A 14,037-nucleotide genomic window follows, 5' to 3' on the forward strand; every position below is an offset into this window, starting at 1 on the left:
CAAAGGAAAAGCCTTTACACGTGATTTCTATCCATTGGAGGTAGCATCCATTTACAATTAAAAGGTCTCTCCTTTTTCCATAGGTTCACCTTGCTTTGAAAGATAAGAAAGGAATCACTGTGTTAGGTCAGGTGGGTATGCGATATACTATCCACTGTTGAGCACTGAGAGATGGGGTATTAGAGAATTATTGCTACTGTTACCTTCTCTGTTTCCGTTTCTTCTTGACAAGACAGTAAAGAAATGATAGATCGATGAAAACATAGATCAGACATTTCAGACAAGTCGCCCTGGTTTCTAATTCCCACAAACTGAAACCCACCAGAAGTCAGTTCTGACTGAAGTGGGCCTCCACAACTGTTTTGAAGTCCTCAACCAATGACTCTCTTACTATGTACCACTGATGCTCAAACTTTAAGTCACAGCCTTCAGTATTTTCACTGTCCCCTAAACTGCAAGAAATACGACTATTCATAAACGCACATAACTGTTTCCTTCAGAAGAGACCAAGATTCTTATTACCAGAACCCATGGCATGTTATAACACAGTAGGCAGTGTGGATGTTCTCAGATTTATTTTACTACAATATGCCTTTTTGACTACTAATTTGTAATGATAACTATACTTTTTTTCTTTTTTTGCCTTTGTGTAATGTGAAGATCAGTCATGACAGGTGGTTTTCTCCTCCTCAGGAAGCAAAGGAAATCCATCCCTTAATTAATATAAGAAGATAATTACTATGCTTAAGTGATGAGGACTCAAGCAGCTCTCTGTTGAGAAGCTATTTATTTTTCCTTCTTCTCATTCAGTTCACCTACAAGAACATTTTAGGTATGTGTAGTTCTTTATGCCAGTTAACAAAATAGTGCAGTGCCACTGGCGATATGCACCTACCACAACCAACAGGGAGAACAGTTAAGAAATATGTCTTTGTACTTGCAGAAGGGAGGCCACGTACCTGGTTCTTTCTCTCACCTCTTCAATTCATACTATGAAATCTTCCAAGCTCTCACAAAAGCATTTTCTGTATGTTTTACAAACTTTCTGAGCTCAAAACTTGATGTCTTACTAACATTTAACCACAGTTTCTCTACACAAGTCAGAGAACACATTCTTTTTTGCCAGCCAGCAGGTAAGGGCAAGTGGCTTTGGAAGTTCTTCACAGAACAGCCTTGCTGTATGTGATGTTAGTTGCAGCAAGCTCTTCTCTTTCATTAATACACAACACTTCTACAGAAAAAAGACAGTGACCAAACCACTCTGCTCAGCATTGTTTTGGCAGTTCCCCAGGATGAGCTCAATAGTGCTACTGACCACCTCAACATTAATTAGTTATTTGGTTTACTTGCTACATGCACTGTTGTGATTTGTTTGGCAATTAAGGAGAAGGAGCAAAAACTTTCAGCACTTGACTCCTGTTCTTTGTCACTCTCTGGGTTGTAACTACTAATCAGGACTTGTTTTCAATTATCACACACACAATTAAGCAGTTATTCCACGTTTTCACTGTTAAATAATAGCAAAGAAGAAAGTTTCTTTCCATTTCCATGGATAGTTTTGCATTTTTACAAAAATAATCAGACATCTACAAAAATACAAATTTTTAAAATACCATTTTAAAAGCAACACAATATTTCTATCCCTTACGTTATCCACACAATACAGTTATGACACAGAGAAGATAAAAACCTATGGAATTTACTATGAATATTTGTACTGTTTTTCACCATTTAAATTTCTAATACTGAGGAAACGCTGGGTCAATTTTAGTGGCCCAAGCCATGAGCCCCCCTTTAATATCCTTGGCTAACACAGAAGCAAATTCTTTGACAGTCAACTCCTGCAGAATTCTTACAGCCTTCTGGGAATCATTTCCTAATTTGCAGATAACATATACAGGAAATGATGTCTGGCCATTAGTTCTCTGCTTTTCTTCACAAATTCTTTTTTCTAAGTGTTCCAGATAATGTTCATCTTTTTCTTCTAATTTACTCAAAGGAATGTGAACAGCGTGTGCCAGGCGACAGATATCCACTTCTACCTGTGGACGAACATCTAGCAATACATGAGGAACTTGCTCATCCAACAGTTTCTTGTATTGCTCTACAGATATCCTGTCTTTACTAGACAGCAGATGTAAAGTCCTACACTTGTCTGTTGCTGAAGAACCACAAAATGCCTCATAATCCTGAAGGCAAGTGACAGATGGATTATCACCACAAACAACACAGTCTGGTTTCTTTGGTCTTAACTTGATGTTGCGAAATCTCCCTTCCCGGGCATCAAACATCAGCATGAACTGATTGAAAGACGAACCCATTCCCGAGGCGATCTTCAGCACTTCCAAGGCCTGTATGCACCCCATGATGCCTGGCACAACACCCAGCACTCCCCCATCTGCACAGTTGGTCACTGTCTCTGGTGGAGGGGGCTTGGGGAAGAGGCACCTGTAGCAGGGCCCTCCCTGGTAGTTGTACACGACCAGCTGCCCCTCCAGCCGGAGGGCACTGCCGGACACCAGGGGCTTCCCAGCCAGAACACAGGCGTCGTTCACCAAGTACCTGGTGGGGACGTTATCGGAGCAGTCGGCAACGACATCGTACTGCCGGACCAGCTCCAGGGCGGTGCGAGTGCTCAGGGCGCCGCAGTACGGCACGTACTGCACTGTGGAATTCAGCAGCCGAAGAGCTGCCGCGGCAGATATGGCTTTGGGCAGCCCCCGACGGGCCTCCCCGTGCAGCACCTGCCGGTGCAGGTTGCTCGTCTCCACCACGTCGTGATCCACCAGACCCAGGCGGCCGACACCAGCCGCGGCCAGGTACTGGGCCAGGGGGCAGCCCAGGCCGCCGCAGCCCACAACGAGCACGGAGGAGCGGGCCAGAAGCAGCTGTCCCCGCACGCCGAGCTCAGGCAGCACCAGCTGCCGGCTGTACCGCAGGATATCGGCGGGGCTCAGAGAGGCCTGGGCGGGCAGCGGCGGGAGCTCGCCGGGAAAGGCGGCGGCATCCTCCTCATTGTGCGCGGCGTCCGCCGCGGCGTCCCCCGCCAGGACGGAGGCCAGCCGGTCCCGCAGGCCGCGCAGCTCCCGCTCCCGCTGCCTGATCTCCGCGCTCAGCCGCGCCGCCTCCGCCATGCCGGCCATAGCTGAGGGCACAGCGACAAACCGCGCACGCCGCTTCCGCTTCCTCCCGGTCACCTCTAGAGCACCGCACTTCCGTCCGCGCAGGGCGCGTCGGTTGGCTGCGTGTTGTCGTCGCCGGTTCCGGGTGCGTGTTGTGCCGCCGGTATGGCGGGCGGCGGCAACGACAAGTTCTCGGTGCTGCTGCCCACGTACAACGAGCGGGAGAACCTGCCCCTCGTCGTGTGGCTGCTGGCGCGCACCTTCCGCGATAGGTACCGCCCGCGGCAGGGGTGACAGAGCGGGGCCGGGCTGCGGGAGGGCCGGGCCTGCTGCCGGGGGGAAGCCCGGCGGCAGCGTTAGCTTCGCACCTCTCGCGGTCCCGGGGCTCGCACCGGTGGCTGCGGTGAGGCTGCAGAGGGATGTGGCGCTGTTGCGGCTTAGGAGCTGGAACCTTGGGTCACGGTTTATCCTGTAAGCACGGGCCTGTGGCTGTAACCACAGTATCCAGCTGGCAGAAAATCACCTTGTATTCGATTCAGTCCCGTGCCACTCGCAATGACACGGGCAGTGAAACTGGGTTTACCATCTGTTCATTTAAATATAATTCTCATTTCAGCGGAACGGATTTTGAAATTATCATCATAGATGATGGAAGCCCTGATGGGACACAGGAAATTGCTGAGCAATTGGAAAAAATATATGGATCAGATAAAATAGTGAGTCCTGTTTACTGTATCTTTCGTTTTTATCATATTGGAAAGTACTTGAAGTCTGTAGGGAGCAGGAACCCTTAGAGAACCAGAGCCCATAGAGAACTCTTGGAGAGCACATCCCTGGATTCTGCACTTCCTTTACATCCTTAAACAAGTTATTTAGTTTTTACACAGCACTCCAGGCTAATGTAAAGCTACAGTTGTGCAGCAGCTTAGCAGCATCATGGGCTAATATGCAGAATCATGAACTGTTTGCAAAAGGTTTTCAGTACTTTGGGCATTGCTGCTTGCTGTGAATAACGAGCAGTGGTTGTTAGCTGTTACTTTGCAGGCAGCTGAGGGAAAAATGAGGTCAGGATGAGGTTGAATTTCATTTTAAGTGACTGCAGGAATAAGGAACATGGAAAGATAAAAGCTAGTCTGGATTTGTGGTTTTTGAATCTGATTGCATTCCTCAATAACAGGACTTTTTCCCCCTATTTAATATATTACTATATAACCATCAATGACAACAAGATACTGTTATTTCTTTGGTGTTTATAACTTAAAGCCACCTTTTTTTGGCAATAAAGGCTTTATCACAGAACAGTGAACCCAGCGTTCTGTGTGCTGGTTGTGCTGTAAGCAGGGGCACTTTCCTAATCTATTACTGTGTAAATGCATGGGTTTAAAAAGTATCTGTGAACTAAGCACGATTTAAAGATTGCTTTAAGAACAACGTGTATAGGAAGTTTTGGAGTTTGTCTTTTTTTACCCTTTTGTTTTCTTTATTTTTATACCAGTAATAGAGAAGTTTCCTCACTGCTTAAGAGTTTAGTTTTGAAGTTTAACCTGTGGACCATCCCCTGATGCAGTGTTGAGCTGAGCACAGTTGAGTGTATGTGAAGGCACCACCATTAGCTCACACTGGCACCACTGCAGAAGGGTAAATCTGCTGAGAGTTTTCATTAGATTAATTTTCATTGTTTCCTGATATATATATATATATACATATATATATATATGTATTAACCTGAATTTTGTTTCCTGAGCAAAGTCACTGTTCTGATTCATGCTCAGTTGTCATCATCTAAACAACCTGATGGGGCTTCTTCCTTACTACATTAAGCTTACTGAATGTAGTGTGTTGTTGACTTAATGCAAGGCCAACAGCTTCAAGGAGGTAGATGAGGAACTAAAGAGATTTTTTTTTTTTAGTTAATGTTCAAACCTAACTATTTATTAAAAAGCAAACAACCAACCCAGAAACCAAAATAATAAATCAGCAGAAGCACTGAGGATTAACCCCTTCATATCTATGTCCTCTCCAAATTGCATTGCTTATGACCACTCAGATAAGGCACCAAAACTGGCCAAGATTTAAAATGTGTTTCAGAAGTATGTTTAGATAACTGCTTAAACATCTGCTCTCTCCTCCCCAAATGCTGACTTGTATCAATGGCACTTTAGGAAGTAAAATTACTGTCATGATGATCTAGAAATGAGATTCCTCCTTTGTTAGTGGTGCTGACCCCTTTTCCCCCTGCACTTCACAGAGCTCCACAGGAGCTGAGGTTTAAAGGCCCGGGTTTAAAGCTTGGTCACCCATGTTCTGGATGATTGATAATGTTATATGGTCATTACTCCTGGGTTATGTCCATATGCACATGAAAATCTTGACATTCATATTCAGTACTGAAAGTGATTACTTTGGGAAACTTGCTAAAATATTTGCTGTTAGTGTCTGTCATCCCTGCAAAGTAACGGTGCTGGGGAGACTGTTGTTCAGATTTATAACTGCATTTCAGAGAGTGGAATTTGGGGAAATCTTTCAGTTACTGAGATAGCATTTTTAATTTTGGGTTATTTTGTTGATTTTGGTTTTTACTGCAGAACTACTAAATAAAGCTTAAGAGGGGTTTGCTTTTAAATATGACCTGATTCAATACTTGTTCAATATAATGGTTTGTTTCTCATGTATTTTGTCAGATGAATTTATATTAACTAGATTTCTAAAAATCAAAAGTTCATTTTAAGGTATTTTTGTACCTTGAAAATAGCAAATTTAAGGTGTCACTAAAATGAATTAAAAACTGTTCTCCGAGTAATATCTGTATCTTAATATATTCTGCAGCTTCTGAGACCCAGAGCAAGAAAGTTGGGCCTTGGTAAGTCCTGCTTAACTCCGGTTAGTACTAAAAAAATAAATCTGCTGTATTCTTTGATTCTAGTATATGAAGTTTAATGGGAAAAAATTACAGGAACTAGGTGAGCTTTAAGGTCCCTGCCAACTCAGACCACTCAAGGATGCTATGAAATTGCATTAAAACTTGTAGTATGAAAATTATTCTGAAATAAAATGGGGCTGTTTCTGTCTGTTAAGATCTTTATCCCTTCTGCCTTAAAAGAATGGTGCCAGTGATAAAATGCAGTTTGTTGTTTGATGTATTGTCAATCACTATCTGCATTTCTTGCTAAATATCTTGCAATCCCCCACTGGTAAAACATCAGAGGTGTTCAGTGTTCTGGGTACTGCACCTGATTTCCCCAGTCCACTGAATAAAAATCAAATTCTAATTTTGATACTGAATTTTCTGGTTAAATTTCTTGCTATATTTTTTCCCTCTCATTTATCTAAGAAATTCCAAAAAGCTTACATGCTGTCATGTGTATGTTTTCTACTTTCTCATCCCATGTCCTAATTTGACCAGTATTATGGATTAAAACTGACTGAATTTGACTTTTTTGTGTACCATAGCTACCACTTGTGCACAATACACAAATCTGTGACACTTCTATGGTGTAACTCTGCAAACAAGGGAAAGACAGGGAAGGCAGCTTGTTCACTAACCAGGAGTTCAGTTTTCTGTAGCAGTGCCTGCTAAGGACATCAGTTGACCATTTTGTGTTTGGTTTTATCTATTCCTCATGAAGTTAACAGAAAAACTCAAGAGTAACTTGGATAAGTGAGAATAAACTGCCAGTTTTTCATCTCTGTTGTGCTGCTCTACTGTCCACGGATACAGTGCTGTCTCTGGATGATACAGCTGGGATCAAAATTTGCATTCTTGAGAAAAACTGTAATAGCAGAACTTGTTACAGCTCCTGTCCAGATAGCTACACCAGTTCATCCAGGATGAATAAAACACAACAGAGTCTAAAGACAGAGAAAAGGGCTGTCTTCAGATTAGGTACTAGCATATTATTCATGGTTTCAAGAACTAACTAAAATCTATATACAACTACTGAGTCTAGAAGTCAGGGGGGTTTTAACTGTTAGTGATTATGTTCTTGTCTGTGTCCTATTTCTAGTCTTCTGTGGCTCATAAGTGCCTGTGGCTCTTCTGAAAATGATATTTCAAATAGTGACCCACTTACCAAGTCATGCTTCTCTGTGCAGCCCTAGTGCAGCAGGATTTGCCCATTTTCTATTTATAAAATCTGTTTATAATCTATTTATATTTATAAAATCTCATGCTGAAACTGGAGGGAAAAGGAATTTTAGTGTTTGATCACCAATACATCATTTTAAAATACATTTTATGAGGTTATAATTGATCCTTTTCTAGTAGAGATTCTAGAAAATCATTGAAGACTGCAGCTGCAAGATTGCACATGTTAAAATAGTGAGGGAAATTCTTTACTGTTTCATCAGGCACTGCGTATATTCATGGAATGAAGCACGCCACTGGGAATTTCATTGTTATTATGGATGCTGACCTCTCTCACCACGTAAGTCTGTATTTTATCTACCATTTTTTAATCTGCTAAAATCAAGTTTTCATTGATTTTTTTTAACCCCCACTGCTTTATCTTTTCTGATTCGTTTTCCTTCCATTTCAGCCAAAGTTTATTCCAGAGTTTATCAGGTAGGTGCAGATCCTAGTATGAGAATGACTTCTGAACATTTATTGGTTTGTAGTGGTATTTGAAAGCTTTATATTCTTGTGTAGCTGTGGTAAGAAAATTGGCAAGGGAAGAATTTGAATAAAAGTGATAGGCCCTCATTAGATTTGTCCCAGAATAGTCCAGGAAAATAATTAGTTCCTAACTGGAGCAAAAATCCCCAGGTTTAGAGTAACAGCCTATGTGGCTAAGTAGTAGTTCTCTGCCTTGTAATGGTTGTGCAGCTTTAAAAAGCATATATAAAAATGTAATCTTCTGAATCTATTGACTTTATTATGTAAAGATATTGAGTAGAGGACCGTGTCCTCAGTTATTGGTAAAATACTTCTTGTCCTTTTGCCTACCTCCACCTCCCTGTACCATTTCAGTTGGTGAGAAATGGGCAAGAGGCATTACATTGGAGTCTAATGGCAGCAGTATGTGTAATTATCGACCTTCTTGCCTAATAGGACTGGAGGCCTTAAATTTTAGATGAGGTTCTGCAGCAGTCTGGACTAAGGATAGTTCCAGACTTTTTTTTCCTTACTATTGGTTCGTGTAATTTAAACGTTTAAATCTGTATTTAAAATCATTATCTTTTATACTAGAGAGAAGCTTTAAAAATGCCTATGTTGGTCTTTATAAATTATTCATGAAGCAGTCTGTGAAATTCTATGGCATAGTTGGTGGAAGATAATCATGAGATTCCCTGAAATAGGTCTTTATAAGAGAATAATCACCAGGTTTTTAAATGCATCATGCTATAACCACCATAAGGATTGCTTTCTTCTCTACTTATTTGTTCAGAGGTTTGTAAAATACAGATTTTGTACTAAAAAGAGTGATTGTTTTTATTTTGTCCAGTCTTCATACAAATAATCCTCCTGTTTCTCTGATAAAACCAATTGCTTATAGAAAGCAGAAAGAAGGCAATTTTGATATTGTGTCTGGAACAAGATATAAAGGAAATGGAGGAGTATATGGCTGGGATTTGAAAAGAAAATTAATCAGGTTGGTATTTTTCTACATATTTACACATAAATATGTTATTTAGAAACAGTAATTCCAAGGATTCAGCTCAATCTGTGTGAGCTGAAGTGAATCTTCACTCAATAGTACTGGGTACTGCAAAATTATGTTGAGTAATAGAAACATGAATGGTTTGCAAATTCTTTAGTTAAAACCCACCAAGAAGGAATGTAACATAACTAAGCTTGAGAAATGGGTTGGAACAGTGAACAAACCTGCCTGGCATCAGGCTGGAACAGCTTCATCATCCAAAGAATGAGCTGAGACTGTTGTAAGTTTAAAGACACATTTAGTTAGCTCTACCAGCTGTAAAGGCTTTTTCCCTAGCAGTAAATCACTTGCTAAACCCCTCTGTGGAAGCTCTGATTTGTCATCAGTTAAGAATTATCTGGCCTGATCAATGCTAACAAGTGATTGCTTAGACCTTGCGGGGAAACCAGTTACAGTGAACACTGGGGAGAGGTTTCAGCAGCACAAAGAGGAAAGTTCTGTCATGATTGTACAAGGTATGGAGGCTGATGTCTCAGGTTTACAGGGCCTCACAGATTCTGAGGAGGTAGTTGACAAATCTTTCACACCTAATTTAAGAGAATAGGAATAAGTTAATGATAATTTGTTTGTTACTGTAAAGAATTAGGAGCAGAAGTTGTGTTAGCAGTCTGATCTGAAGGTGATATCACAGGGACTGTGTTTGGATCTTCTTTTACTTTTAATGCTGGAATAAGTGCTGATCTTCTTGTGAATGTAGATAAAATCTACACCCAGCAAAAGAGCTGAATAGACATTACAGAGGAATCCTTTTACTTCATGCTGGACAAGGTGAAGGATTTGCACATCTTATCAGTGTGTAATGGAGTCCTCAGCAAGATAATAGTTAACTGGCCTCTCAGTGTTGTGACGTTCTTCATCAGTGGAGATTATCCTTATCATGCTATAAGAGCAGCATTACCAAAACTGAACCTTGATTTTTTTAAATCCAAGTCTCACATTTGTCCAGGAAACATTTTTATTCTCCGCCTACAGTGAGTGTTTGAAGAAAAATGTTTTGGCTGTTGTCAGGTGTGTTGTCTCAGTGTGTAGTTGTCCTAACAGTTCTACCAGAAAGAACAAGATTGTAAACCTGATTTCTAGAAACCATTTTCTCCTTCATAGTTCAATAATCTATTGATAATCTGTGTTTGAAAAGCAAATGTTGGTTTTTCATTTCAAGATTCTGTGCCTTATTCATCAAATCTAGAAGTGAAAATATATTAAAAATATAATTGTTTCGTTTTCCTTTTTTTTCCTTTTTTCTTTGCTGGTAGGATGATTTTTCCTTCTTTTCTAGAAATTCTGCTTGATCTTCTGGAGGTGTGCACTGAGCAATTCTGACATTCATCTTTTCTTTCACAGTCGTGGTGCCAATTTTCTGACTCAGGTTTTGCTGCGACCAGGTGCATCAGACCTAACAGGGAGCTTCAGGTAAGGGTCTGGTTTCCAATTCATCAAGTTTATTTGAAATTAAGAAGCTGCTGAACAAGGACCTAGAGGAAGAACAGACCTTCCTTACTAAGGGCTCTGAAATCTGTTTGGAAAGGTGTAAGAAGTAGACTAGATTGCAAGAACTGTTGCTCCTATGACTTTGTTGGAGATGGTTTTTTGAATAGCAATCATCTGAGTGAGTGATTCTAGTTAAGATTCCTATGCACTGTCTTGATTTCTAAAGTTCAGATATTGTGCTTCAGGTTTCTCTTTTTGTAATCATTTACAGGTTATACAGAAAAGAAGTCTTAGAGAAGCTAATGGAAAAATGTGTTTCTAAAGGATACGTCTTCCAGATGGAGATGATTGTTCGGGCTAGACAGTTGGGATATACTATTGGAGAGGTATAGTAAAAGTTGTGATAAACATATTGTGCTTTCATTTCAATGTAGATACATATTACTGGGAGCGCAGGAAATCTTGTGAGCTTCCAAGAAGCAGCAAGATTATTAAATGGATCCAAAAAGATTACATATGTACAACTCCATTTTTCCAACTTTTCCAGGTGAATAGATCTGAAATCCAGCTGCTTATTCCCCTGGCTGATATGCTGCTCAGATCCTTCTCTTCTCCTGTTGCTATTTCTTTAGCCGCATACAATTTTACAAGTTTTTTCAAATGAGGGAAGGCTAAAATATACAGTGAAGCTGCCCTGAGCCTTTTCTTTCCTCCTTCATATTGTACAGACATCTCTAGTTAGGTCTTTTCAAATCACTTTTGTTTTCTCCACCAACCTGATTCTATTTCAGATTTATTCTGTTCTCCATCATTTATTGCCTTGTTATTTTCCAACTTGCGACTTCTAAACCCTTTGAATGGGCTGTCTACCATTAGAAGAGAACTCCAAATAACTGTTAGCTGCTGTATTTCCAGCAGTCTGATTGCACCTTTTTATATTTCATTGAATTGCTCTTGCTGGTGTCTTTAAAGATGATTTCTTTTCTCTGGAATTCTTTGTGGATCTCAGAACTAGTTCATCGTTGTTTTCATGACTGCCTTGTCAGAGAATTCTGTTGGTGCTACTTCTCTTTCTAAAGCTGAACGTATTGCACTTCTCTATCACCATTGGGTAAAGAATTTCCACACAATAAAGCAAGCTCTTTTCTTCCACCTTTCTCACTTAATGGAGCAACCTCACTGTCCTGTTCCTAGCTGAGGTTTGACAGTAGTTTGTTTGGTCTTCCCATGCAGCTGGAGTCATGTACTGCTTTCTAGTATTACTGAACTAAATCCTCACCTATACACCCAGAAACTGAAAATTAGGGCGAGATGGGGTTCATTTACTATACATTTTTAAAATAGTAAAATACGCTTCTCTGGCTTGAAAAACATCAGTCTTGGGCTTCTTATACCTCTTAAGGCTGCTTCTGCAAAGACCTTTTCTCTGCCTATTATTTGATCCCACTATTGATGTATTTACATGCCTCTACTGGTTGCATAGCATCAAATATAAGATGTTTGTCATCTGGTTCAAGGCCTAACAGTCTTGACTAGGCTTAATGTCTCCCCATCAATGCTGGGGCATGTGCTCTATTTTGTCATGGGTCAGTTACACCATCCTTCATAATTCATCTGTATGTTCTCAAGCATCTCCTTCCCTCTTCCTTTGGATTCTCACATCGGGGAAGAGTTCTCCCTAACATCTGAAAAGTTGCTTCATTGTTCTGCTTTGCCCTTTTCTTTAGGATTGTCTTTGTGATATCTGTAACAAACACGACAGTATTCAAGTTGCTGACACATACCTAGCACGACTATTGTATCTTTACTGTTCTGTGTATGATCTCTGTATTGTAGGTTCCTGGAGCAGGAAATTTTCCATTACCTTTCAAGTGCATTGATACAGTATCTCCTGATCATTACTTACGATCTTTACGTAGTTTGTAATTATCCAAACCGTAACACTGAAATTCCAGCAGAGGTGACTCTTGCACGTCTCATTCCTGGTTTGCAGGTGCTGGAACTGTACACACAGAATAGGGGGTTTATGCAGCTGTAAAATGTAGATACAATTGTGCCAGAAAAATGTTTCTTAAGCAAAGTTGAAAATGAAGATTGAGACCTGCCAGTCTAACAGGAACAAGGGGATAATGAGATGAACTGGCATGAGCCATACCTAAATAGTCTTGTTTGCATCTGTTCCATTTTGCTGTACTTTACTATATGTGAAATGTACCACAGTGCATGGAATACACCATCTGGAAGATGCTTCCTTTAGAGTAATGGTAGAACTTCTTATGCAAGAAAGGCAAGGTCCAGAAGCAACACGGTGGTTAACTCCTATACTGAAGGGCAAGACTGACACCTTTTATTAGATGAGATGTTAACCATTCTTCCATCATAAGTCAGGAAATGTCACTGCAATGACTACATATTCAGTAGTGCCCCATAGATCAGCTGTCTGTACTTGCTTGGGATCATCAAAGGGACTCTACTAAGCAAGCCAGAGCCACTGCTGAGTCTCTGAATGCCTTTTTAGGTATCTTTTTACCATTTTCTTGCCCTGAGTTATGTTCTACCATTGACTGAGCTAGAGTTGTGAGAAGTCCTCAGCCTTGGCACACATGTGAGGGTGTGGTGGGTTTTGTGTCCTGCGTGCCAGATGATTTGTGGTTGAAGCTGCCAGCAGAACACTAAGCCAGTTTCCTGATGACTTTTGCAAATGCAGTTTTTTTATTCCAGCCCCTGAAGTATTTTAATTCTGCATATAAACATGTATGGAAATTCTTGAATATTCAGTACAGTGTTGGCAGAATGTCCTGTTTATGTCATCTGTATGTGGTATAATTACTGAAAAGCAGCATTTACCCAGTGTTTTATGAGTAGGGAGTTAATCTGGTCAGTATAATCACTTCAGTAAGGAAACCCAAATTAGTGTTTTAAATGCCCTCTAATCCTGTAAATACTCTATAAAATGGTCAAAGAGCAATAAAGACCGGCATTGCTTGTAAAATATACACCAGCTGCCATACCCAGATGTCATCTTCCAGGCAGTGGTGAGGTGCAGAATACTGTTTCATGGTGGCGGGAAGTTTTTGCCTCCCTGAGGCATTGACTCAAAGGTATTGAATTTCAGTGAAGGAAAGTGGTGAAGGTTCATTTTAAGCCCCCAGGCTTTCAGTACACTTAAGCTATTAAGTTTCTTCTGACTGGTGTATCATCCAGCCACTGAGTAATGTCTTTGGATCATCTTTAAAGGTGATAAAGCAAATAATTTCATGCTCCCCAGCTATGGGGCATCATTAAAACCACTGGTAAGAACTGGCACAAAGGAAGCTGATCTGATGTTTGCCTTCTTCCCATGTCTAAACCTGCTGTAGTTCAAAAGCCATTCTTATGTTTACAGAATTTATGATTCTTAAGGTTTTGAACCTTAAAAATAGTTTTGCTTGTTTCAACAGGTTCCTATTTCATTTGTGGACCGTGTCTATGGAGAATCTAAACTGGGAGGCAATGAAATAGTCTCTTTCTTAAAGGGGCTCTTGACCTTGTTTGCTACGACGTGATAGTTTATCCTAAATTAACTTCTTTAGGAAGCCCTTTTCTGACATCTGTGTGTTTTTTAGTACATAATAGCAGAAGCTTAATAATTTGTGTGGTGACCAGAAGACCTGCTATAAACTAACAGTTAAACAAACCACCAGTAATGAACTACATATATTGTATCCCAGAATGCTCCTTTCAAAATAAATGAACTGTATGTTAAACTAAAACCTAATAAAGACTAATGCTCTATTCTATTTTTGTAACAATAATGAAGTCTTAATAAAGAACTAATGATCTTTTGCATT

General features: G+C 40.5%; 2 protein-coding genes across 2 annotated transcripts; one reads left to right on the top strand and one right to left on the bottom strand.

Moving 5' to 3' along the window:
• Positions 1 to 558: 558 nt before the first annotated feature.
• On the bottom strand, positions 559 to 3,259 carry MOCS3 (molybdenum cofactor synthesis 3). Its single transcript, XM_031046971.2, has one exon. It carries the CDS (start codon positions 3,141 to 3,143, stop codon positions 1,740 to 1,742), a length of 1,404 nt encoding a protein of 467 aa, XP_030902831.2. The 5' UTR covers positions 3,144 to 3,259; the 3' UTR covers positions 559 to 1,739.
• DPM1 (dolichyl-phosphate mannosyltransferase subunit 1, catalytic) lies at positions 3,215 to 14,037 on the top strand. Its single transcript, XM_005146706.4, has 9 exons — positions 3,215 to 3,394; positions 3,739 to 3,838; positions 5,949 to 5,982; positions 7,470 to 7,546; positions 7,658 to 7,683; positions 8,615 to 8,710; positions 10,121 to 10,189; positions 10,479 to 10,593; positions 13,648 to 14,037. The coding sequence occupies exons 1-9, from the start codon at positions 3,288 to 3,290 to the stop codon at positions 13,750 to 13,752; spliced, it is 729 nt and encodes a 242-aa protein (XP_005146763.2). The 5' UTR covers positions 3,215 to 3,287; the 3' UTR covers positions 13,753 to 14,037.

This window comes from Melopsittacus undulatus, chromosome 10, assembly GCF_012275295.1.
Source record: "Melopsittacus undulatus isolate bMelUnd1 chromosome 10, bMelUnd1.mat.Z, whole genome shotgun sequence".
Taxonomy (NCBI): domain Eukaryota; kingdom Metazoa; phylum Chordata; class Aves; order Psittaciformes; family Psittaculidae; genus Melopsittacus; species Melopsittacus undulatus.

Excerpts from the sequence above, each read along its gene's own strand:
- MOCS3 (XM_031046971.2), bottom strand. The coding sequence starts at position 3,143 with ATGGCCGGCATGGCGGAGGCGGCGCGGCTGAGCGCGGAGATCAGGCAG.
- DPM1 (XM_005146706.4), top strand. The coding sequence starts at position 3,288 with ATGGCGGGCGGCGGCAACGACAAGTTCTCGGTGCTGCTGCCCACGTAC. Across the intron at positions 3,839-5,948 it reads TATATGGATCAGATAAAATA|CTTCTGAGACCCAGAGCAAG; the intron begins GTGAGTCCTGTT and ends TATATTCTGCAG. Across the intron at positions 10,594-13,647 it reads TGGGATATACTATTGGAGAG|GTTCCTATTTCATTTGTGGA; the intron begins GTATAGTAAAAG and ends TTGTTTCAACAG.